This window comes from Leucopleurus acutus (genome assembly GCF_964270905.1).
Source record: "Leucopleurus acutus genome assembly, chromosome: 10".
Lineage (NCBI taxonomy): Eukaryota > Metazoa > Chordata > Mammalia > Artiodactyla > Delphinidae > Leucopleurus > Leucopleurus acutus.
This window is the reverse complement of record NC_139153.1, coordinates 2,532,997-2,556,023: the sequence shown is the minus strand read 5'-3', so window position 1 is coordinate 2,556,023 and position 23,027 is coordinate 2,532,997. Positions and strand designations below refer to the sequence as shown.

At 48.9% G+C, this 23,027-nt stretch overlaps 1 protein-coding gene across 1 annotated transcript; it reads right to left on the bottom strand.

The window, feature by feature from the left end:
- Positions 1-3,946: 3,946 nt before the first annotated feature.
- On the bottom strand, positions 3,947-21,602 carry LOC309967952 (pre-mRNA-splicing factor ISY1 homolog). Its single transcript, XM_082848937.1, has 11 exons — positions 21,382-21,602; positions 19,409-19,431; positions 18,850-18,901; positions 17,818-17,883; positions 17,595-17,637; positions 14,622-14,734; positions 11,530-11,647; positions 8,509-8,631; positions 7,058-7,173; positions 4,898-4,984; positions 3,947-4,576 (listed from the first exon to the last, which is right to left on the bottom strand). Exons 1-11 carry the CDS (start codon positions 21,382-21,384, stop codon positions 4,469-4,471), a joined length of 852 nt encoding a protein of 283 aa, XP_082705063.1. The 5' UTR covers positions 21,385-21,602; the 3' UTR covers positions 3,947-4,468.
- Between the last annotated feature and the right edge of the window lie 1,425 nt (positions 21,603-23,027).

The window sequence follows — 23,027 nt, the reverse complement described above, 5'->3', positions numbered from 1 at the left end:
ACGGGGATGGGGGAAGAGTTACTGATCTCCACTCCCATGAGAAATACCCAACAGCGCCAGACAGGAGCTCCCCAAGTGCCAGGGAAAGCAGGTGTGGGAGCCCAGCTTTGTTACATCACGTTGGAGCCAAGGACATAGCCTCCATCCAAGGCAGAAGTAAGCTGAAGGACATGGGATGGAAGGCTTCCCCCTGCTGGGCTGGCTCTGGGAAGCGGGGACACGTCAAAGCCCAGGACCCCAGAAAACAACGTCTGCCCCAGTGGCTACCCACAGCACCAGGTGGAGAGGAGGAGGGGAAAGGTGGCTCCAGGAGGGGCCAACATCCCACCAACCACAGGCACGGGGAGAGGGAGGAGGCTTGGGCAGCTGTGGGCGTGCTGGGCAAGTGGATGGCCAGCTGAACTGGCCTCTCCACTGGCCTTGCCTGGAACTGGTTTGCGGTGGGGAGTGTTGGCCCGGGTGTGGACTTTGCCAGAAAACACAGCCACCATTTGCATTTGTGGGGTGATGGAATCGTTCTAAAACTGGACTGTCGTGAGGGCTGCATGACCCAGGAGATTTATTAAAGTCATTAAGTTGTACACTCACAGTAGGTTTTTATGGTATGTCACGTATATCTCAGGAATGCTGTTAAAAAATATCTGCATTTCCTCTCTTTGGTGGTAAATTCTTGGATAGCACAGTGGAATTTTATCTGAAAATGAATTATGCGCCTTTGAAATGGAGTAATTAAAAAATGTTTATGATGTCTCACTTAATGCCCCCAGCTTTTTTTTTTTTTTTGTGGTTGCACCACATGGCATGTGGGATCCTAGTTCGTCGACCGACCAGGGATCAAATCTGCACACCCTGCATTGGAAGCGCGGAGTCTTAACCACTGGACAGCCAGGGAAGTCCAAGGCCCCAAATTTTAAGTAATGCACATCCCAAAATCTTTTCAATGTGTCAAGAATTTAACATTCTTAAAGCTAAAGGTGGGTGAGCTGAACGAATTTTCACTGTTTGTGCTATTGCCACACGGTGGCACCATCCTAGCTGATATACGGAAGCACCTGCTGTGACCCCAGCGTTGCGTGGATCAGAACTCCTCCAAGTGGTGAGAGACTTTCTCCCCCTTCCTTCCTTCTTTTCTCATCTTTTCCTTTCCTTCTACAGTCACCATTATGAAAATATATAGCCTCTAACGATATCATCCGAGTTTTCTTTCTTTGAAAGAGCCCAGGCTACGGATGAAAACGTGCCCCTGGTCAGAAACAAAGGTGGAAAACACCAGGAAGACCAGACACCAGCCATGACGCCCTGTGTTCTTAATACAGAAGAGTGCTTGCTGCAAAATGTTAAAAAACTGAAAGCAGCAAGAATGCAAAAATATGCCACAGCAGCTGTGGACTTAGGTGCCCTGGGCCGGTGCTGCCTGAGGGCTGGGAGGACTCCTCGGGGCAGCCGCCTGGTGGCCAGAGAAACATCAGACGTCCGCCCTCCCCTCCCAGTGCCCCCAAACCTCCTAACGGAGGCCAAAGGAGCCCTGCTTCATTCCAAGGTACCAGTCGCACACAGGAGGCTCTGACTGGAAACACAGGGTCACCGGGCTCAGCACATCTGCCCCAACCTCCACCAGCCCCGCGGTGCCCTCCCACCCCAGGCGCTGTGCCCGCCCTGGAGGGGTGCCCTGGCTTCCTCCCCTCGCAGATTCCTGCTGGCCCCCAGCCACCCCTGCCCGCACCAAGTGGGCCTGCTAGACAGACGCCAGGGACAAGCCCCAGCCCGTCAGGAAGCCCCTCTCACCACTCCCACTGCCTCTGCTCCCCTGCCCTGAGGCTCCTCCCCTAGTTCACAGCCCCTCACACTTGCTAGTTTTCATACAGTCCTACCCGGCCCCACCAGAGGGACTTGGGGCACAGCTCATCTCCCTGGGGCGAAACGCAGGCTTGGTGACGCAGAAAAGCGCCAGGGGCAGCCCTACAGGAGACCCTTCCTCTACAGTCTGCCTTCTTCTGCGGGGGAGAGTGCGAGAGGGTGAGGCAGGAGGGGAGCAGATGTGAAAATCCGCCACCCCCACCGTGGACCTGTCTGCTCTTTAGTGGACCTGATGTCCCCCGGCTGGATTCTGCTGTCACTGCTTCCATTAGTATGAGCAGGGTCTTTGGGAGGAAGCAGTGAGATGCTGGTGGTAGCAGAGGATGGGGTGGGCATGGGGTGGTCTGGGAGGAAACGAAATGGGCCCCCTCGCCCTGGTAGGTTTTAATCTCGTCCAGGTTTACAAATTGCCCGAGCCAGAGCACGTGGGCTCGGGGCAGAGTGCAGAGGGCTGGGGTGCAGGGGAGAAGGGCGCTGCGGGGCCCGGGTGGGGCTGGTGTAGGAGTCTTAAGGCATGACAGGTGGAGACTGGTGTTTCAGACTCACTAACCGGGCCGGTGGGGCAGAGGGGAGAGGAAAGGGGAGCGAAGTCCATGGACATGTGTATCTATGTTTGGGAAACTGTGAGCAGAGCCAAAGCTGATATAAACCATGAAACAGATTTTGTCAAAGTTTCCGTGGAGCTGGGCCATGGAGACCACACCCCCACCAGTGGCCACACTCCCCTGCTGTTCCAGGCCTGGGGGGAGCCCTGCAGAGGCCTCCTCTCCAGCCCCTGGCAGACAAATAACCGGGACCTGCAGTACAGGAAGAAGCCTGGGGTTTGGCCCATTTCTGCCAGGGACACCTGTGCATCATGAGCAGAGTCCCAGTTTCCTCAGATGCCAGACACGGATCCCTGTGCTGCCCACATCCCATCCGGGGAAGCCACCGCGAGACCCTGGGGGGTCGTCGGGAGGAGACTCGGGGGACTGTCCAGGTGGGCCGAGCTCCACGCACCTGCCAACCATCTTTCCAGGGACAAGAAACACCTGTCGTTTGAACCTCCTGCTCTCACTGAATGCGAGGAGCCCCACCTGAGTGACCCTTGGACGAAAACCCTGTAACTGGGCCATCTGAGCTGGGCCCTCCAAACGCTCCCCAGGGGCTGGCTGTCCCAAGGCCCCCCCTCGCCTCTGCCCACCCCATGGGACTGCCCACCCCCGGGGGGAACTCGGACGGCACCAGGTCCAGTCCTGGCCTTTAACACAGGGCACCTGAGGCCGGTGTCCAGAGGGACCTGCTCCAAGTCCCCACTAAGTTCGCTCCTGAGCCCCTGCCTGGGGCCAGCCCCGGGCTGGGTGTGGGTCCCAGGGCTGAGTCTGACCCTGCCCAGCCCCGGGGCTCCCAGCGCTCCAGCCCTGACCCTCTCTGCTCCCGGCACACACTCGCCCAGGGGCTCGGCCGAGGGGCGCCTCCAGCCCTGCCTCCAGGGAAGTGAAGCCCCCCACCCCCGCCCCCGGCCCAGTCGTGGGCCGTCCCCTCCCCTCCCAGCTCTGAAGCCCCAGGTCGCCTTCCCCACGGCCACTCCCCACCCTGCCCGGCCTCCGCCTGACCCCCTCCACCCTGGCTCGGGAACATCCTAAGGCAGGTCACACACTGACGGTCAGCCCCTCGCTCAGGCTGGCACTGCTCCGCTGCCCCCAGTCTCCTTCAGGAGGCCCGCCGGACACGCCCAGGACCCCTCCCGAGGGTGGGGAGCCCCCCCACTCTGCCTGGAGCTGTGGCCTCTGCTGTGGTTTCTCCCCACCGGGAGGGAAAGACTCGGCGATGGGTTTGGACCGACTCCCGGGCATCCTCTGTGTGCTCCCCAAAGGCCGGCGCCACGGGCCCTGCCGCTTCAGCCCTGATCCACAGCCGTGGGTGCGGAGGCCATGGGAGGACGGCCCCACCACCTCCTCAGCTCCCAGACGGGCCGCCGCTGGTCCCAGCCCTCCCACACCAGGGCTGCGTGTTTCGGAACCCCGTCCCCTGCGGTGACTGTGAACCTCACTTAGGTCCCAGTGCAGACACGGCCTCAAGACAGGCAGCCCAAACCCGGAGGTTGCCTTTCACACAAAAATCTTTAATAAAAATAGCTCTCTGCAGAACCAGTCCTAGACAGCAGTAGCAAACTCAAACTCCTGCCACCTGGGCAGGAAGGAGCAAGGCCAGCTGAGGGGTCTGAACTGAGGGCAGGGCTGCCCCAAAGGTGGAGCTCCGCGGGCTGCGACGTGTGAGATGTGGGCTCGGGGCCCACACACCTTCTCATTCTTCCAGAGGAGTTATAAACACGTCTGCGTTTTTTAGGAGTGTCACTAACTGGTCACCCTCCCCGCCAAATGACAGGAAGAGGCTACGTGAGACACTCAAAGGCTGACAGGGAGCAGCGTGTCCTACACACTCAAGACAGAAGTAAGTGGGTTCACACGTCAGCAAAACGCCGGTACGAGGTGACACCGGGGCATCCCGGCAGGCCAACGGCCCTCGGTCAGCACACAGGCGAGAGCAGGGGAGGGAGGGAGGAGGAGAAGCGGCAGGCAGCCCGGGCTGCTCACCCACCACGGCGCTGGGTGGAGGCCCCAGCTCGGCCCTAGTAGCCCAGGAGCCGCCTGGCCTCCTCGCTCTGGGCCTGCAGCGTCTCGCTGGTGTACTTCTGCAGGAGCTCCATCTTCTTCCTCCGCACGAGCGCCTCCTCGATCTGCAGGCGGGAGAGCGGAGGGCTCAGTTCGCAGGCCCCACAAGGCCAACACGCCGCCTGGGCCCGGCCGGGAGCCCAGCACCCTGCGTCCGAGGGCCCCAATCTCCGCCGGGGGAGCAGGTGAGCGACAGAGTGCTGGACTGCTGCCTCCAAGGTAGACGGAACGCTGCCTCATCTGGACGCCTCGCCCTAACCTGAGCCCAGGGACCAACGCCCTGTGGAAGGGAGTGAGAGCCGCCCAAAGGGACAGGAAGGACCAAGAAAACCACACAGCGCCCCGTGGGGCCCCTCGGAGGCCAGGCGGCCCCCAGCCTGTCCTACCTCTTGCTGCGACGGCACCGGGACGTGAGCGATGAACTTCTGCTGCCCGTCCTCCCCTCCTTTCTCCTGGCCGCCCTCCTCATCAGACTGCAAAAGAGCACAACCAGAGGCCGCGCAGAGGAGACCGTTAGTAAGTGCTGGCATCGCCATAACGTGCACCAGCCTGCAGCCACTGAAGAGGAAAAACAGCGACAAGGAAGCTCTGTTCTCAGACACAGAGACACCCAAGACACAGCGTTAAGTACAAGAAGCAACAGAACACTGTGTTTTGCGCGACCTCTTGTACGAGGAAGAAAAGAGAAGCCAGTGATCTCAGTGAGAGCCAGCGGACAGAGGACAGGGCTGCGAAAGGTAAGCTGTGTTAAATCTCTGTATACTTTTTGTGTTTTGAGAGTACATTATCTATTTTTTTAATTAAACTTGAAAAAAGCATATGTAGAAGAAAGCATCACTCAGAGGCTGCCTGTGAGTCAGCAGAGATCGCTCATAACCTAAGGAATGACGTAGCCCTGGAGGCATGAGAAGAGAGGAGGCCTGTGTGGAGGCAGGTCCACTGCCCGCAGGTCTCTGGGCCGGACCCTGACCCCACCCCCCGCCGCAGGTCATCAGCTGCCAGGAAAGCCGCGGCGGAAGCTCTCAGACGCCGCTGGTAGGAGAAACTGGTCCCAGGGCTCTGGGAAAGTCGGGCTGCATCCACCGAGGCGAGCCCAGGGTGGAAGTTCCACTCCTCAGGGCAGACTCCAACAAGGAAGGCTGTTGTAGCCCCAAAGAATCCACCATGTGATGAAAGACACAGCACTGCCCACGTCAGGTCCCTCGGTGCACACTGCACTGTCACTGTGCAAGCCACTGGGGACACTGGGTGAAGGACGACACAGGACCCTCGGCAGCAGCTGTGCAACTTCCCATAAATCTTAAGCATTTCAGGATAAACAATTTTTACATCCTCTGATGGCTTTCCATCACTCTCATGGTAAAGGAAAATGCTTCCCCAGGGGAGCCGGGGCCCTTGCTTGGCCCACCTCCCCTCCCGCAGCCTCCACTCTGCCCTCCAGCCACCGGCCCGTCCTCTGTCCCCCGCGCTCCCATGGGCTCGTCCGCTCACGCTGTTCCCTGCTGCCTCTTCGCTTGGTTACTTCCCCCTTGTTTCCGGATCTCAGCTGAAGGGTCACGTCCCCAGCAAAGCCTTCACTGGCCCTGCCTTCACCATGTCGCTACCCAGAGCTCCTATCACAGCTGCCATTTCCCATGGCCTCTGCTGACCGGACTGTCCCCCAGGGCTTCAAGCTACAAGCGAAGCGTGTTTGCTGTCCTGCCCCTCGAGTGGGCCTCACAGTAGCCACTCATTAAACAAACATCCCTTGAAAGAGCAAATGGATTATTTGCACCTAGAGAAAATCTTCCTAGGACACGCTGCCATCCTGTTTCAAATGCCTGCCTGAGGGCACGAACCTCAGGTCTGCTAGATCCTGTGTGACGGTGACTAAGTCACTAAGCCTCTCTGAGCCTGCTTCCTTGCCACTGACATCATGGCAAGCCATGTGACGTCACACAGGGCCTGACCCATAGTCCAGGCATGGGTGCTTCCCTTCCCCTTGCTCAGTCGAGCAAATCAGTTCCATCCTGGACCTGCCCAGGGAGTAAGGCCTGCAGGGGTGCTGGGAGCAAGGGGGCTCTGCCTGAGGGATTACAGCTCCATCCCCAACCGGGACCCCCTGAGGAAGTCCCTTCTCTGCTCTGGGCTGGTTTCCAGCTGTAACAGACGGTGGTTAAGACTACAGAAGAGTTACCGACACTGCCATTTAAGCAGAAACAATGAGGTCATGGGCTAAAACACACTGGCTTCAAATGTGTTTATAAATCCGATTCCAGCATGTGCAGGAGGGCCCATCTCTGAGATGCACGTAAGTCATCCCCGGTGTAAAGCAGTTTAACAAGTGCCCTCACAGCCATTCTTCTCTGGAACCCTCCCTGTGAACCCGGAAGGTGCCCTTCATCCCCACTGTCTAGGAGAGAAGGCCGAAGCCTCAGACGGCGGCAGGGGCAAGAGCCGGGCCTCGACCCTGGCCCCACGTCTGCACTTCCTGCTACCGTGCCCCCATCCTCCGCGGCACAGAGAAGGCGGTGAGCACCAGGGGGTCCCGCGCCGCCCCCCAGTACCTCCTGGTCAGCAACGGCGTAGATGTCGGCCTCCTCCTCCTCCTCTTCCTCCTCCTCCCCTCTTGCCAGCCGGGCCTCTCTCTCTGCTTTCCACTTGTCCACTAACTCGGCTCTGACTGCACACAAGGGAGAGCAGGCGTTACTCACTCTGGCCTCTAAGAAAGCGTCAAACCCCATGCAGGGCGAGGCCAAGGCCTCCCTGCTGGAAAGAGTCACCTTCATCCTGCCCCGGCGGGCAGGAATCAGACAGGAATCAGATGGGAGGGCAGCTTTTAGCGGACACACCCAGATCCTCCCCAGTTCAGCACCCTGAGGTTCTCAAAAAACTAAAACTAGAACTACCATGTGATCCAGCAATTCCATTCCTGGGTATATATCTGAAAACAACAAAAACACTAATTCGAAAAGATACATGCACCCCAATGTTCATAGCAGTACTATTTACAGTTGCCAAGATATGGAAGTAAACTAAGTGCCCATCAACAGATGGATGGGTAAATAAGATGTGGTGTATGTAAACACACAGACACACACACACAGACACACACACACACACATGCATATACACAATGGGATCCTACTCAGCCATAAAAAAGAATGAAATAATGCCATTTGCAGCAACATGGATGGACCTACGGATTATCATACTAAGTGAAGTAAGTCAGATGGAGAAAGACAAATACTGTGTGATATCACTTATATGTGGAATCTAAAAAATACAACAAACTAGTGAATATAACAAAAAAGAAGCAGACTCACAGATATAGAGAAAAAACTAGTGGTTACCAGTGGAGAGACGGAAGGGGGAAGAGGCAATTTAGCGGTAGGGGATTAAGAGGTACAAACTATTAAGATAAAATAAGCTGGGGCTTCCCTGGTGGCGCAGTGGTTGAGAATCTGCCTGCCAATGCAGGGGACACGGGTTCGAGCCCTGGTCTGGGAAGATCCCACATGCCGCGGAGCAACTAGGCTCGTGAGCCACAACTACTGAGCCTGCGCGACAAGAGCTTGTGCTCCGCAATGAGAGGCCGCGACAGTGAGAGGCCCGCGCACCGCGATGAAGAGTGGCCCCGGCTCACCACAACTAGAGAAAGCCCATGCACAGAAACGAAGACCCAACACAGCCAAAAATAAATAAATAAATTAATTAATTAATTAAATTTTTAAAAAATTGGATTAAAAAAAGATAAAATAAGCTATACAAGGATATATTATACAACATGGGGAATACAGCCAGTATTTTATAATAACTGCTAATGGAATATACCTTTAAAAATTGTGACTCTCTATACTGTACACCTGTAACTTACATAATATTGTACATCAACTACTTCAATTTTTTAAAAAGCCCTAAAAAAACAATGTTCCTTATAAAAATAAAACCCCATTTCCAAGGGAGAGAAAAGAAACCAGATGCCAGCAGCAATGAAATGAAATGCCCGCAGACCTACGTTTCTTTTCATATTCCTGTTCCAAAGGCACAATAACACCATCGTCTTCATCTAGGTAACCGTAGTATTCAAAATCGATCGCCTTCATGAGCTCAGCGCGTGTCTTTCTTGGAGGAGGAAGAGCTAAAAGAAAGAATTCACCAGCTTAGCTGAATTCCCCGTCATAATCTCACTCAAGCCTCCTCCTCATACAATGTTACGCAGGCATATAGTAGGTGTGTTCATCAAAATATCATGAAATAGGCACTTCTCTACACTAGTAATGGGATTATATACGTGGTACCACCCTTTTTAAAATCAGTGTTAAGGGCTTCCCTGGTGGCGCAGTGGTTAAGAATCCACCTGCCAATGCAGGGGACACGGGTTCAGGCCCTGGTTCCGGAAGATCCCACATGCTGCGGATAGCAACTAAGCCCTTGCGCCACAGCTACTGAGCCACAACTACTGAGCTCACGAGCCACAACTACTAAAAGCCCGCACGCCTAGAGCCTGTGCTCCACAAGAGAAGCTACCACGATGAGAAGCCTGTGCACTGCAACAAGAGAGTGGCCCCTGCTCGCTGCATCTAGAGAAAGCCTGCACACAGCAACAGAGACCCAATGCAGCCAAAAGTAAATAAATAAATAAATTTAAAATAAATAAATAAGTAAAATTAAATAAGTGTTGAAATCTTTGACCCAATTAGTCCATTTAGAAGGAATCTATCCTAATTTAAAAACAGAAACAAAAGCTGGCAAAGCTTTACGGACAGAGGTGTGCATCACAGTGTTATTCATACAACAATGAAAACTTGGACAGCCAAGGACTGTGATCTGCAATTCAAGCATGGCGGAGGGGAGGCGATTCTGCAGCCCCAGTAATGCTGCTTCACAGGTGCTTTAACAACACAGAAAATGCCATAATATTTAATGAAAAAACTAAGAATACAGATAAAACAAAAGAAACTACAAACACAAAAGATAAATGAGAAATTCCTGAAGAAAATACTTTCAGACTAATAATTACTATTCAGAATATTTAGTAATACTTGAAAATCAAAAGGGAAATGACAATCCAACAGATTAGTCAAAGAATGAAAGCTGATAATTGAAGGAAAAAAACTCTTACGTATGAAAATTTCATTTAGTAACTGAATTCGATTGTCAATTTCATTAGTAATGGGGAGGAAACAAAAAAATAAAAATAATACATTGTTTCAAGCACCAGATCAGCAAAAATGTTATAATTATAAACATCTAGAAATAACTAAATACCAAAGGAGGGATGGTCACACCAAGTACGGTTAATCCCTGAGACTCTCTAATCCGTCACATCACTTGGCATTCTAAGGAGAACCATGAGAGGACATGGACGGACTGCACACACAGCCCTGCCCACCCCTCCACCGCGTGGGCTGCATCCAGGACGGGGCTGAAACCTAGCAGGCTCAGAGCACTGCGTGCATTCCGGCCACAGGATGGAGCTGTGATCCAACCAAAGCCAACCAGACTCAATTCTGGGAATTCTGCTTCAACTGTTGGTGGGGGGGTGGGGGGAAATCTGTTGCTGAGAGAGAACAAAATTTAAGTCGATGACGGACAACCAGCCACCACAAGAGGAGAGTGAGACAGAGAAAAAAGCTCACAGGATGGAAGCCAAAACTGCAAAATGGAGCAATGTGACCTGGAACCGGCCATTCCTGAAGGCAAACCTGTCAGTTATGTGAGCCAATAAATTTATAGACTTTTCTGCCTAAAGTAACTGGGGTTGAGTCACCTGTCACTTATGCTGATGTAATTTAGTTGATAAAATAAGCATGGAAGTGCATGGAAAAGGCTGGAAGGGAACATTCGAAACAGATAATAACAGTGACGGGTCATCTCTAGCAGGGCACTGGGATGGGGGTCAAGGGGACTGTGCTACTATTTTTATTGTTTTTTTGCCGTGCGGCATCCGGGATATTAGTTTCCCAACCAGGGTTTAAATCCGTGCCCCCTGTAGTGGAGGCACAGAGTCTTAACCACTGGACCACCAGGGAAGTCCCTGTGCTACTATTTCCATTATACGCATTAAGACTAAGTTGCGCACTTTCTTGGTTAAAAAAAACAAAAAACACTGTATGACTGGAATAAATAAAAATAAATTTAGAAGCAATGTAAAAGCAAAAAAAAAAAAAAGTAACATACACAGCACACTCTCATTTTAGGAGCCTTAAAACTCTGGAAGGGGATACACCCCAACATGTCAACAACCATCATTTATAAGTTGTGAAAACGTGGGTGTTTTTTCTGATTTTCTGTATTTTACAACTTATCTATAATAAAATTATACTGCATTCATAATAAACGGCATGATATTTAAACTCTGAATTATTTTAAGTGATGTCAATCATGCATGCAAAACCAGTGTGTGCGTAATGAATTTAAGAATGAGCAGAATTGTATTTTTAAACAAATAGGAAAACCGACTGGAAGGAAACAGCAGAACGCCAGCAGTGGGAGGAATCCTGGTCTCATCCTTCTCTACTTTCCACACTGCTTTCTATAAAATGCTTGGACTGCTTCTTGAAAAGTCAAAATTAAGATACACAGAAATTCCAGACCGGCGGTTTCCAACTGCATTTTGGAGGCTCCCAGGGCTGTGGAGGGAAGGGCAGGAGTGGAGAGGGTACCCGGCTTGGATTCATTCTCTTCCACGTGTGCATTTCGGGGTTTGGCCCAAGGTGTCATGTGTCCTTCAGTTAAGAGTTTTTTCAACTAAACACGTAACTGAAAATGAAGCTGACTGAACTGCAAACAGGGAGATTCCTCGTTCACACTCAGACGGGTATGGGCAGAGCCTACAATCTGACACCTGTCAATTCTGGGTTCCCGTTCTCACCCCAACTGTGTGCCCACCTGAGAACGATGATCCTCTGAGGACACGGGGCTGCTGTGCGGCTAAGAAATGGCATAGGAAGAGTGCCCTGCAGACGGCATGTCTACTGTTGCAAGCACGACCAAGAATTCCAGGCTAACACCCCGGCGAACACCAGTTACTTACGTTCTCTCTCAAACAGTTCTCTGACGCCAGGCAAGTCTTTTGCTGCTCCGAAGTACTTGTAACCTCGATTTCCTGGGACTTCTTTCCCTTCATGATCCAGCATTTTAGGGCCAACTTTCTTATTGGGAAGGAAGAAGAGAAAATGGATCTGATCCTTAAACCCAGTATTTCCATGTTTGCAAACAGATTTAAGATAATAATGCTAAAGGGAGAAAATATTCATGTACAACAGAAATATATTTAGGTACTTTTTTTAATCCCTTAAAAATCAACCTAACTACCTAACAGTAAGAGGATGATTTAAGTAAATTATAGCATATTCAGGATGGAATATATCCTATAGCTTAAAAATGATGGTTCGTATGGGAACTCTTTTATTGACTTAGAAAAACACAATGTAACGTTAAGTGAATAAAAGCTTTAAAAAAATTGCAAAAAACCTAAATGACAAGCAGTAGAAGACAAATGAAATATCCAGAAGATGGAATTCTCTCCACTAAAAATGATGATGTTGACAACTGCATACAGTATGTGACCCTGGACAAGGCTCTGTACTATAAGGGGAAAGGCCATAAAGGATGAAAATCAATAAAACAGCCAAATGATTGTATCAAAGTTAAATGTCTTAAACTCTACCATGGTTATATAAGAGAACATTCTTATTCTTAGGAAATACACACAAAAGTATTTCTTAGGAAATACCCCTTAAGTATTAAGGAGTAAAGGAACATGATGTATTTAAGCCTCAAACGGTTCAGAGAAAATAAATCTCAAGGTACACACAGAAAATGATAAAGCAAATAGAGAAAAATGTTAAAAACTGGTAAATCTGTATAAAGGGTACATAGGATTTCTCTACACAATTTGTGGAACTTTCTATGAGCTCAGAAATGCTTTTTGAAACGATTATACAAATGATTATTCACTGACATGAACATACGTGTCTGATAAACTGTTAAGTGAACAAAGCATATAGTTAGAATAATGAACCATTATCTGTAAAAATAAATATATATGTATATAGAAAAAATTCTAGAAAGATAAGTAGAAAATGTTAATAGCAGTCATTTCTCAGTGGTAGGAAAATATATAATGTAATCTGTACCACACATAGAATATATAAAATTTTTTTATACTTTAGAATTTTTATATTTTTTGTTATATATTCTTTTTTTTTTTTTTACATAAAAGTAGGTACTCTTTATACAATCAAAGTTACCATTTTGAAAAGAAGTATAAAACCTAGAACCAAAATTGTACATACATGAGTATGACCTCAGTTACAGGACTCATGGAAAAACAATGGACAGAAATATTCCAGAAGTTGCTCCTAGTTAAAAGGATCATGACTGCATGGTGTTCTGCTCTATACTTTTCTGAACTTAATAACAATATATTACTTTTTTCTTATTATTGTACTAAAATACACGTAACATAAAATTTGCCGTCTTAACCATTTTTAAGTGTCCAGGTCAGTGGTATTAGTACATTCATAGCGTCATGCAACCATCACCACCATCTTGTAAAACAAACTCTAAACGTGTCACTTTTTTTTTTTTCAGCTGCACTGAGCGGCTTGCAGGCTCTTAGTCCCCCGACGAGGGACAGAACCTGGGCCACGGCAGTTAAAGTGCTGAGTCCTAACCACTGGACCACCAGGGAATTCCCTAAATGTTACTTTTGTACATAGAAAATGAAAATAAAATTCTTTAGCATTAAAAAGACGCTAGGGCTTCCCTGGTGGCGCAGTGGTTAAGAATCCGCCTGCCAATGCAGGGGACACGGGTTCGAGCCCCGGTCCGGGAAGATCCCACATGCCACGGAGCAACTAAGCCCATGCGCCACAACTACTGAGCCTGTGTTCTGGAGCCTGCGAACCACAACTACTGAAGCCCACGCGCCTAGAGCCCATGCTCCGCAACAAGAGAAGCCACGGCAAGGAGAAGCCCGCGCACCGCAATGAAGAGTAGCCCCCGCTCACCGCAACTAGAGAAAGCCCACGCACAGCAACGAAGACCCACCGCAGCCAACAAATAAAAAAAATTAATAAAAAAAAAAAGACTCTACAAGGAAATACATAAAAACATTACTGTTGACTCTGGGTGGTGGAACTTAAGAATATTGTACATATTAATTTTGTAACACTTCCAGGAAGGGTAATAAACCCCTGCACTAAAGCAGTCTGACAGGGAGCAAAATCACCATCACAGAACTACTGAAGATGCAGTGAGAACGTTCCTAGCACAGGTACTCCAGGAGTGGAAGTGCCTTTCCTTCTGCAACAAGAATAAATGCCTCATTTTTAGGCCAGGTACTAACGTGAGAACTGTGGTTTTGCATTAAATACATAGAAAAACTGCACATATTTTTTCCATAACATACTACAGTCCACTGACTACATACTACGGGTTCAAATGACCTGGGAAAATGGGGCAGGGCCTGGGGCAGCATTTTTCAAAGTTGACACCCACTGGCGGGTCATGAAATCCATTACATGGGTCATAATCATCAATTTTTAAAAAATCAAGATAGAACAGAAAAATAAAAAAGATAGAATAGAAAATATCAAAGTGCAGCAACATATACCAAGTATTTTTTCAGTACTGTGTTGTGATATAGTGAGTGAGTGAGTGAGTGTGTGTGTGTGTGTTTATTTTATAGTGGGTCATGGGCATAAAAGCTTGAAAGTCACTGTTCTAGAATACTGCATTTAAAGAATCCAGAGAAAGGAAACACAGCCATGTCCCCAGGGCCCCCTTGAGTACAGAAGCCGACCATGGAATGGTTGTCCCAATTCTCAAGGAGTTCAGAGAAGGCTGTGAGGGGCCAAGGTCATTTCAAACAAGAGGCCCAGGGAGCCTGAGCGGCTCACTCTGGAACACCTGGCCAGTACATGTACTGAGGCCTGCGCTGTGGACCTTTAAGCACCACTGGCCCGTGCTTTCACGTTTCCTGTCCACGCGCAACAGGCACTTTCAAGCCTCCTTTCATCTCTCCAGTGCCTACTCTGTGGCAGGGCTGCGGGGGCAGCAGGAGCCACCCTGCAGGCAGACAGCACCCGAGCTCAGCCCCCAGGGCTGCGGCTTGCTTACCCCATAGTCAGGACCACCGAGCTCCTTGATCCGGGCCTCCCAGTGTCCCTTCTCTCTTAGCAGCTTGTTAATTTCATCATTCAGGTCACGAATTCGGAATTCACCTAGACCAGCTAGAAAACAAAAACATCCTATCGTTTCTTGAAAATACCAGTCGATGTTGTAGCCTTAAGAATGAATGTCAACACCTAAAAAGGTGCATAACACAAAGATACTATTTCAATTTGTAAGAAAACACACCCACACCGAAATCATGGAAGGGCAACAATCATGCACAGTTTCAGCAGCGCTGCGGGGGGGGGGGGACTTCATCCTCGTTAGCAACCACAGAAATACAAACTGAAGCAATCCTGCAGCTCCATTTATACCACCACTGAAACAGTAAACTCTTAGAGGTGGGGACACAGCGTCCAATCAACGTCAGCCAAGATGCAGTGAGGCAGCGTCAGCATCAGGGTTGGCGGCAGTCTGTGTTAGTCTAGTCCTTTCAGGAAAGGGCTTGTTCCCACCTTGTTAAGTGGGAACATCTTTGACAAAGACTAGGGCCTGAGAACTGAGCCTAAGGAACAGATTTATAGTCTTTATTTTTTCCTTATTTTTTGGCCGCACTGCGCAGCACGCTGTATCTTACTTCCCCGACCAGGGATCGAACCCATGCCCCCTGCAGTGGAAGCGCGGGTTCTTAACCACTGGGCCGCCAGGGAAGTCCCTAAGGGACGGATTTAAAGGGATGACGACAGGGAGTTTGCTGAGGTGTTGTCGTTGGCGGATGGGAGCCGGGAGCAGTTGGGGCTATTCCAAGGGAGAAACCCTCCCTTTCTCCACTGAATTGCTTTTGTACTTTGTCAAGTCAACTGACCACATACGTGTGCCCCTATTTCTGGACTTCTTACTCTGTTCAACTGGTCTGTGTGTCTATCTTTCAACAATACCCAATTGTCTTGAATACCTTTAGCTTTACATTAAATCATGAAATTAGGTGTTATGAATACTCCAATTTTTTTCTTTTTCAAAACTGTTTTGGCTATTCTAGTTCCTTTGCCTTTCCATTTAAATTTTAGAAACAGTTCGTCAACATAAACCAAAAACCACTGCTGGGATTTTGACTGTGATAGATTTTGAAAAGAAAAAGAATCGACACCTTTCCTATATTGAGTCTTCCCATCCACAAACACTGTCTATGTCTCCATTTGATTGGTTCTTTGACTCTTTCATCACTGTTTTATAGTTTTCAGCATACAGATCATATATATATTTTGTTAGATTTATACCTAAGTATTTCTTGTGTTTTGATGCTTCCGTAAATAACACTTTAATGAAAGTTCTAGTTCCAAATGTTCACTGCTAGTACACAGAAACAGAATTGATTTTTGTGTATTGACTTTCTATTCTGTGATCTTGCTAAACTCATTTATTCATTTTAGAAATCTTCCTGTAGATTCCTTGGGATTTTCTACATAGAAAATTATGTCACCTCAGAATAGAGCATTTTTCTTCCCTTCCAATCTTTGGGGAAGTTTTTTATTTCCTTTTCTTGCTTTATTGTACTGGAAAGGAATTCCAATACAATACTGAATAGAAGCGGTGAGAATCGATATCTCCACCTTGTTCCTGATCTTAGGAGGAAAGCATTCAAACCTATAGCTGGCTATAGGTTTTTTGGTAGAAGTGCCTTATCAGGGAAAAAAAAAATGTTCCCTTCAATTCCCAGTTAGCTGAGGGTTTTTTTTTGGTTTTTGTTTTTATTTTTGCCTGCATTGGGTCTTTGTTGCTGCACGCGGGCTTTCGTTGCGGGGCTTGTTGCGGCGTGTGTGCTCTTCTTTGCGGTGTGCGGAGTTCTCTCTTGTTGCAGCGTGTGGGCTTTCTCTCTCTAGTTGTGCAGTGCAGGCTCCAGGGAGCATGGGTTCTGTAGTTTGTGGCACACAGGCTCTCTAGTTGTGGCAAACGGGCTTAGTTGCCCTGCGGCATGCGGGATTTTAGTTCCCCGACCAGGGATTGAACCTGTGTCCCCTGCACTGGAAGGCGGACTCTATACCGCTGGACCACCAGGGAAGTCCCACGTGTCTTCGTTTTTTCTTGATCAGTCTGTCTGACTGGAAGTTTATCGATTTTACTGATCTTTTTATTTTTTAAATTTTATTTATTTATTTTTGGCTGCGCTGGGTCTCCGTTGCTGCTGCGTGCGGCACGTGGGCCCCTGCATTGGCCGGTGGATTCTTAACCATTGTGCCACCAGGTAAGTCCTGATCTTTTTAAAGAACCCGCTTTTGTTCTATTTTCTCTATTCATCTTGTTTTCAATTTCATTGACTTCTTCTCTTTATTATTTCCTTCCTTCTGCTTACTTTGGAATTAATTTGCTCTTCCTTTTTAGTTTCTTAGGGTAGAAGCTTAGATCACTGACTTGAGACCTTTCTTATTTTCTTTTATTTTAATGCTATAAATTTTCACCTAAACACTGCTTTACATGCATGCCATAAATTTTTTCGTCCCCTGAATTCTGACATTATGTTTTCATTCTCATTCAATTCAAAATATTTTCTAATCTCCTTGAGGTTTCCTCTTAGATATATGGGTTGTTTAGAAGTATGTTTAATTTCTAAATAGTTAGGAATTTTCCAGATGTCTTTTTGTTATCCATTTCTATGTTAACTGTGTTAAAATCAGTGAACATACTTTGCAAAATTTTAATTATTTTAAGTTTGCTAACATTCATATTATAACCTAAAATATGCTTTATTTTGGTGAATATTCCATTTGCTCTTAGAAAAAGAAAAGGTACTCTTTTCTGTGAGGTGGAGTGTTCCATAAAGGTCAACTAGGTCAAACTGATCGACATTATTGTTCAGTTCTTCTACATTCTTACTCATTTTGTACCTACTTGTCCTATTGATTATTGAGAGAGGAGACTGACGTCCCCAAGGCTAACTGTGGATTTGAGAATCGAGCACTTTAAACAGACAAGCTAGCTTACCATTCTGAATTTGAGCCACTTTTTTTGAGATCTCTCCAATGATCTGTGAAAAAAATAAAAGGCAATATATTTTTATGACTTTTGAGTAAGTCCGAAAGCATAAGAAATATATAATTCAAAATGAGTAATTAAAAATTCTTAGAATTCTGGTTGAAGAGTCACGTAGGTACAAAAGCCATCAGAGACCTGTTCTCCTGTAAGATCAGATTCACCCAGCACGTACCTGTCGTCTCCACTTCTCGGCTTTGGGCAGCTCAGTACACTCCGAGGCAAGGAAGGGTCTTCGTTCCTAAGGAAAAGCAAAACACATGCTGCCGCTGTACTGTATGAAATTACAAGCTTTGTGCAACATTCATGACTGACTCAGGCCTGAAGCCTGAAATGTCTAACAGGCTAAAGACATCTGCAGCTTCAGTTGCAGGTGCTCTTCTTCAAGCCTTATGGCTCACGCTGCAGCCTCTTCTTAGGAAAGAACTACACAGGCAAAAACATTCACTGCATTGCACCTGGTACAGGCAGCCACTGGAAACAACGTAAAAGTCCAGTACACTTGACCCTTGAGCAACATGGGGGTTAACCTAAGTATAACTTACAGTCGGGCTTCAGCATCCGTGTTTCCTCCGCATCCACAGATTCAACCAAGCACAAACCGTGTAGTTCTGTAGTATTTACCGTTGAAAAAATCCGTGTATAAGTGACCCAATGCAGTTCAAACCCGTGTTGTTCAGGGTCAGTTGTTACAGAGAGATGGCGAAGTACACCGGTTATACCCATTTCATGGCATACTTATACTACCTTAGGAAATGACAGCTCTCAGTGTTTAGAACAAACATAAACATACATGCATGTCTGTGTGTATACAGGTGTGTGTGCGGGTGTGTGTATAATTAAAAAAAAAACAAAAATATCCAAACAACAGTACATATCACCCCTAACCTGGCTGAGTCTCCATGAGCTAAGGTCATTACTGGTTTCAGGTTAGAGCTGCTCCTCACAGCACACCCCACTTTGTACTATTCAGTATTAGACAGTGCTGGGATAACATGGAAACCCAATCATCATATTACAGAGCAGACAGAAGCACAAGTAGTCAGATCATCACACTGCCCCAGCTACCTGGGATTCAAGACTCATAAGACACAGGAAAGCATGGACGAGAAAGAGGAAGATCTGGAGTCTGAAGTCTGTTCAGGAGGGAGTTGTACTGCACTTCTTCTCAATAATTTAAAAATTCATGAGGAAGATTTAAACCAACCTTTACTTTTCCCTCTTCCAGCTGAGCTTGGCGAAATCTTGCTAAGGCCGTCCTACCGGGAACAGAGAAGACTCCGTTAGATCCTGCTCGAAGATCTCTTATCATCCAAGTTCCTGGATGGGTAAATCTGCTCATGACCATATTGAATGTCAACCATCACTCATAAACATATATACATACTGCAATCAAGAAACCACAGAGAAGTTATGGGCTTCCATGTTCCCAAAAGTAGGGCTTATAAGGATTTGTGTTCCTTTCACCCATACGGCGTGTAAGGACTGGACCGTGGGAAACTCTACTCATCAGGCCACTGTGGTGAGCAACACATCCAGATGTTAAAAAGACTAATATTATGGGCTGTCACTCTAACAGCCCCTGCACCACCCCAGGTGAGCCAATGTTCATCCAGAATAAGTTCTGGGAGCTGTCAGAAAACACTATGGGGAAAACAAATGTATCGGCAACTACTATACGAATACTATTTCAACACAGGTAGAGAAAGAAAGCTATATCAAAAGACCAAACAGAAATTTACAGACGAAATCGAGTTGATACGTACATGGCCTTTTCCGCATTTCGGGCCTAAAAGGAGAGAGAAGGGAAGAAAAACATCCATGTTTAAAGAGCTTTTTCTTTTACTTTCTAGAAAAACGTTTCATTTACTTTGTAGAGAAAAGTTTCACAAGGACACAGGCACAAGCGGAATGCCTACACTAGTACATGAACACAGTAACAATCGCAACATCGATCACAAGATGCCCACATCCTGTGACCTTACTTATGCTGCTCTCTCTACCTAAATTCTTTACTTCTCCACTCCCCCAAACCCCGTGGATCTGGCCACTCATCCTTCAGAATTTACCTGTGTTATCACCGTCCCAGACAATTCTTCTGTGGCCCCTTCATCCCAGCCAGGCTGCCCCCCTTTGTCTGGGTTTATACCTACCACACAATTTCCACCCAGCATCACAACTGTCTGTTCCCTGCCAGTGAAATTTGAGGGGGAGGAAAGACTGACTTTTACAAAGTGAGTTTTATATAAATACTGTTGCACTAATGTCAAGTCAATTATCCCTGAAACACAGTGCTAGGCACGAACACATTTTCTGGGTTGTAGTGTAAGTAGAAAGAGTACTTGCTGAGTCAAGGACTTGAGTTTCACTCCCAGCTCTCCAACGTACCACCCCTGAGAAGTTGTCTCTCTAAGCCTCAGTTCCCCCACCTTTACAGCAGGGATCATACCTTTTATCTCATAAAGATGTCACGATGATTTAATGAGATAAATACATGAAGTCATCAGATGTTCAGCAAAAGCGAGCTCAATTTAAATCTTTTTGACTCTCCCTTTCAATGGACACAGAAACAAACTTGTCAAGTTTGTTTGGTAGATAAATGAACACAATACCTACTAAGGAATAAAACAGAGGTTCTCCCAGGAGAAGCCATCATCTTGAGGGCTGAGGCTGTGTCCTACCTATTTCATTAAAGCCTACAGATTTTAAGTATTTAATTTAATATTTCTCAATGCTTACTCCATGCCTGAAACACCACGCTGGGTACTAGGAATTTGGTCACGGTTCTTCCTTTTGAGGGAACTCATAGGAATTTCCCCCCAAAACCCATAAATCTTGTGATAAGGGCATGTACCAGGGGTGATGGAAACCCACAAATACGAATGTGTGTTGGTGACAGTTTGCCAGAAACATCCAGGCCCAGGGATCCTTCTGTCCTGCTAAGGAACGGAGACCGACGATTCCCTATGTTTGTCAGAGTTCAGAAACAAGAGGCAGAATTAAGAGGCTGAGCCGGCTACTATGAAGCAGTAATACGGGGCATATCCTCCGAGGGCTGCAGAATAGAAAGGGCTGCTTTTTGTCCACCGGTTTCTCTCGTCCTCCGGATCTTGGGCTCATCAGTCTACAGTGGCATCCAATACACCTTCTACCATTTATTACGGCGTCGTGTGCTTCGCTTAATGAGACCATCATGGTAACCAACATGTAAGAGTATCTCCCTTGTGCCGGCACTCTGCGTGCTCCGTCGTGAGCGCTTCTAGAACAAATGAAGCAGCCGACCACCGGCGCCCGACCACAGCGATCACACCCTCCTGCGGTCACACGACGCCGGCCACTCGTCCATCCCTGGACCCCGACAACGCGCCAGACACCGCGTCAGGCGTTAAGGAGGCAGAGGTGGGAATACCCTGCCCTCGGGAAGCTCCCCGTTGGGGAGCCGGAGAGCAGACACAAGGCAAATAGCGCAGGAACCGCTGCTGGGCCCCCCACGGGACGCGGCGCCGCCCCTGCGCCTCCCGGAGCCTCGGCTTCCCGGTGGGGAACTACAGCGCGCCGTCCGGACTAAGCACAGCCTCGGACGGCGCGGCGGCGCCGAGGCTCAGCCTCCTCCGGCCTCTGGGCTCACGCGGCGCGAATACCCCCGCGTCCCAGCCGCGGATCCTGTAACCCGCAGGGGTCCCCTGGGCGCCCCGGACCCGGCCCGCCACTTGCCTCCCTCACTCCCCGCCCCACTCACCATGGTGCGAGGGAGGGCGCCGCCCTCAGGCCGCGCGGGCCTAGCCCAGGGAGCTTCGCCGCCCCAGGCGCAGCCGACCCGGACGGGAACTGAAGGTTCTAGGTGACCGCACCACCGGCTTCTGAGTCGGAAGGATAACTGGGAAGGACCAGAAGTGAGGGACCGGAAGCGAAATGGAGAATTGACCCGGGGAGAGGGAGAAAACGCAGGCGAGCTCCCGTAGGCGGCCCTCCCTCGGCGTCTGGACCTCGCACCGACACGCCCTTACGGAAAATAGGGGCGCTGGCAGAACCGCGCTTGCGCAGTGGAACCGACGTGCCTCTAACTGGGCGCGGGGCGCTGGTTTTGCTCTCGCGATAACAACGGCGAGACGTCCCGCGGCAACTGTTGGTACTGCACACGCGGTCCCGCAGTTGTGTGTGAGGCTACCCGAGATGTGTGTGCAACTATAGGTGCGCATCCCTCCTGCCCTGTCTGGTTCTGCGAGAGCAGACACGCCCTGTGGAAGTTACTCGTCCTCATCCCTCTGAGTGGACGGGGCCGCTGGACTGGGCCCTCCCCCCCGTCTGCGTGCTCTCCAGGGGCAGGAGCTGGCTCGGCCTCGCCAACCCCCACTCGCCTCCCAGGCGTTTACTTGCGACCTGTGCTTTTTCTGAGATTTTTTTCTCCTGGAATCGAGGGGTCTGTCGGAGCTGGACCAGGGCTTGAGGTCACCCTTTTAAAATAAGAAATGTAAGGTCCAGGGGAGATGAGAGAGGGACAGTCAGTCGGTGTCTGCTGGGCACATTGCGGGGATCAGAAGGGCCACAGATCAGGACCAGGGAGGCAGGGGAGAGGCCACCGGTAGGGAGGTTCTGGTGGCTCCTCCCTCAGGGTGTCAGCGATGGAGCGAGCTGTGGTGTGACATTAAGGCGGGGGCCAGTGGCCACTTCAGCCATTTCCAGCGGCTCCCCCTTTGCAAGCATGGTGCTTCGCTGTGGCGACTTGCTCCGCCACGGGGCCTAACCGATGCCGGGAACTCCGGCTGCGGGCGGGAAGCACAGGCCAGCGGGAGAAGCAGCTGACGTGTGTGGTTCAGGATCAGTCAGGACAGACATGTATTTGGGATAGACACCAGGAGCTCGTGCCTGAACCATGACAAGTTTTCTCCTTAAAAGTTTAGGCCGTTCTTCTAGACTCCATTGTCCCACCTCCCTGACGGCTAGGTGTGGGTTTGCCAGTAAATAATGGCCAATGGTAATTGAATGAAAGGAATGTGTGCCACTTAGGCGGTGCCCTGAAAAGTATGGACGTGCCTTTCCCTTTTCCCCTCTCTGCTGACTGGTGACTATGGGAGCAGCCACCGTGAAGGAAGAAATGAAGTATTTTGAGAATTGGGGGGTTCCCTTCCAGGCTGACAGCCACTTTCAGACTCCAAAGGCAGATAATCCTTAGTATTTGGTGACATCACTGAGTTGTTGAGTCTTTGCCTGGAGCCCACTACTCAATCTTCAGTTGTATGAACCAATAAATTCCCTTTAGTGTTGCAGCCAAGAGTCAGACTTTCTGGTACTTTAAACTCGAGAGTATCCTTCCTGATCCACTTACCTTGCCACAGTCTGCTAAGTGTCCTTCCTTTCTAGGCTCACACTGATCCTGTCTTTGTC

Coding starts and splice junctions, on each gene's coding strand:
- LOC309967952 (XM_082848937.1), bottom strand. Junction 17,638..17,817: donor CCGAGAAGTGGAGACGACAG/GTACGTGCTGGG, acceptor TTTTTTTCACAG/ATCATTGGAGAGATCTCAAA. Junction 4,985..7,057: donor ACGCCGTTGCTGACCAGGAG/GTACTGGGGGGC, acceptor GCTCTTTTGCAG/TCTGATGAGGAGGGCGGCCA.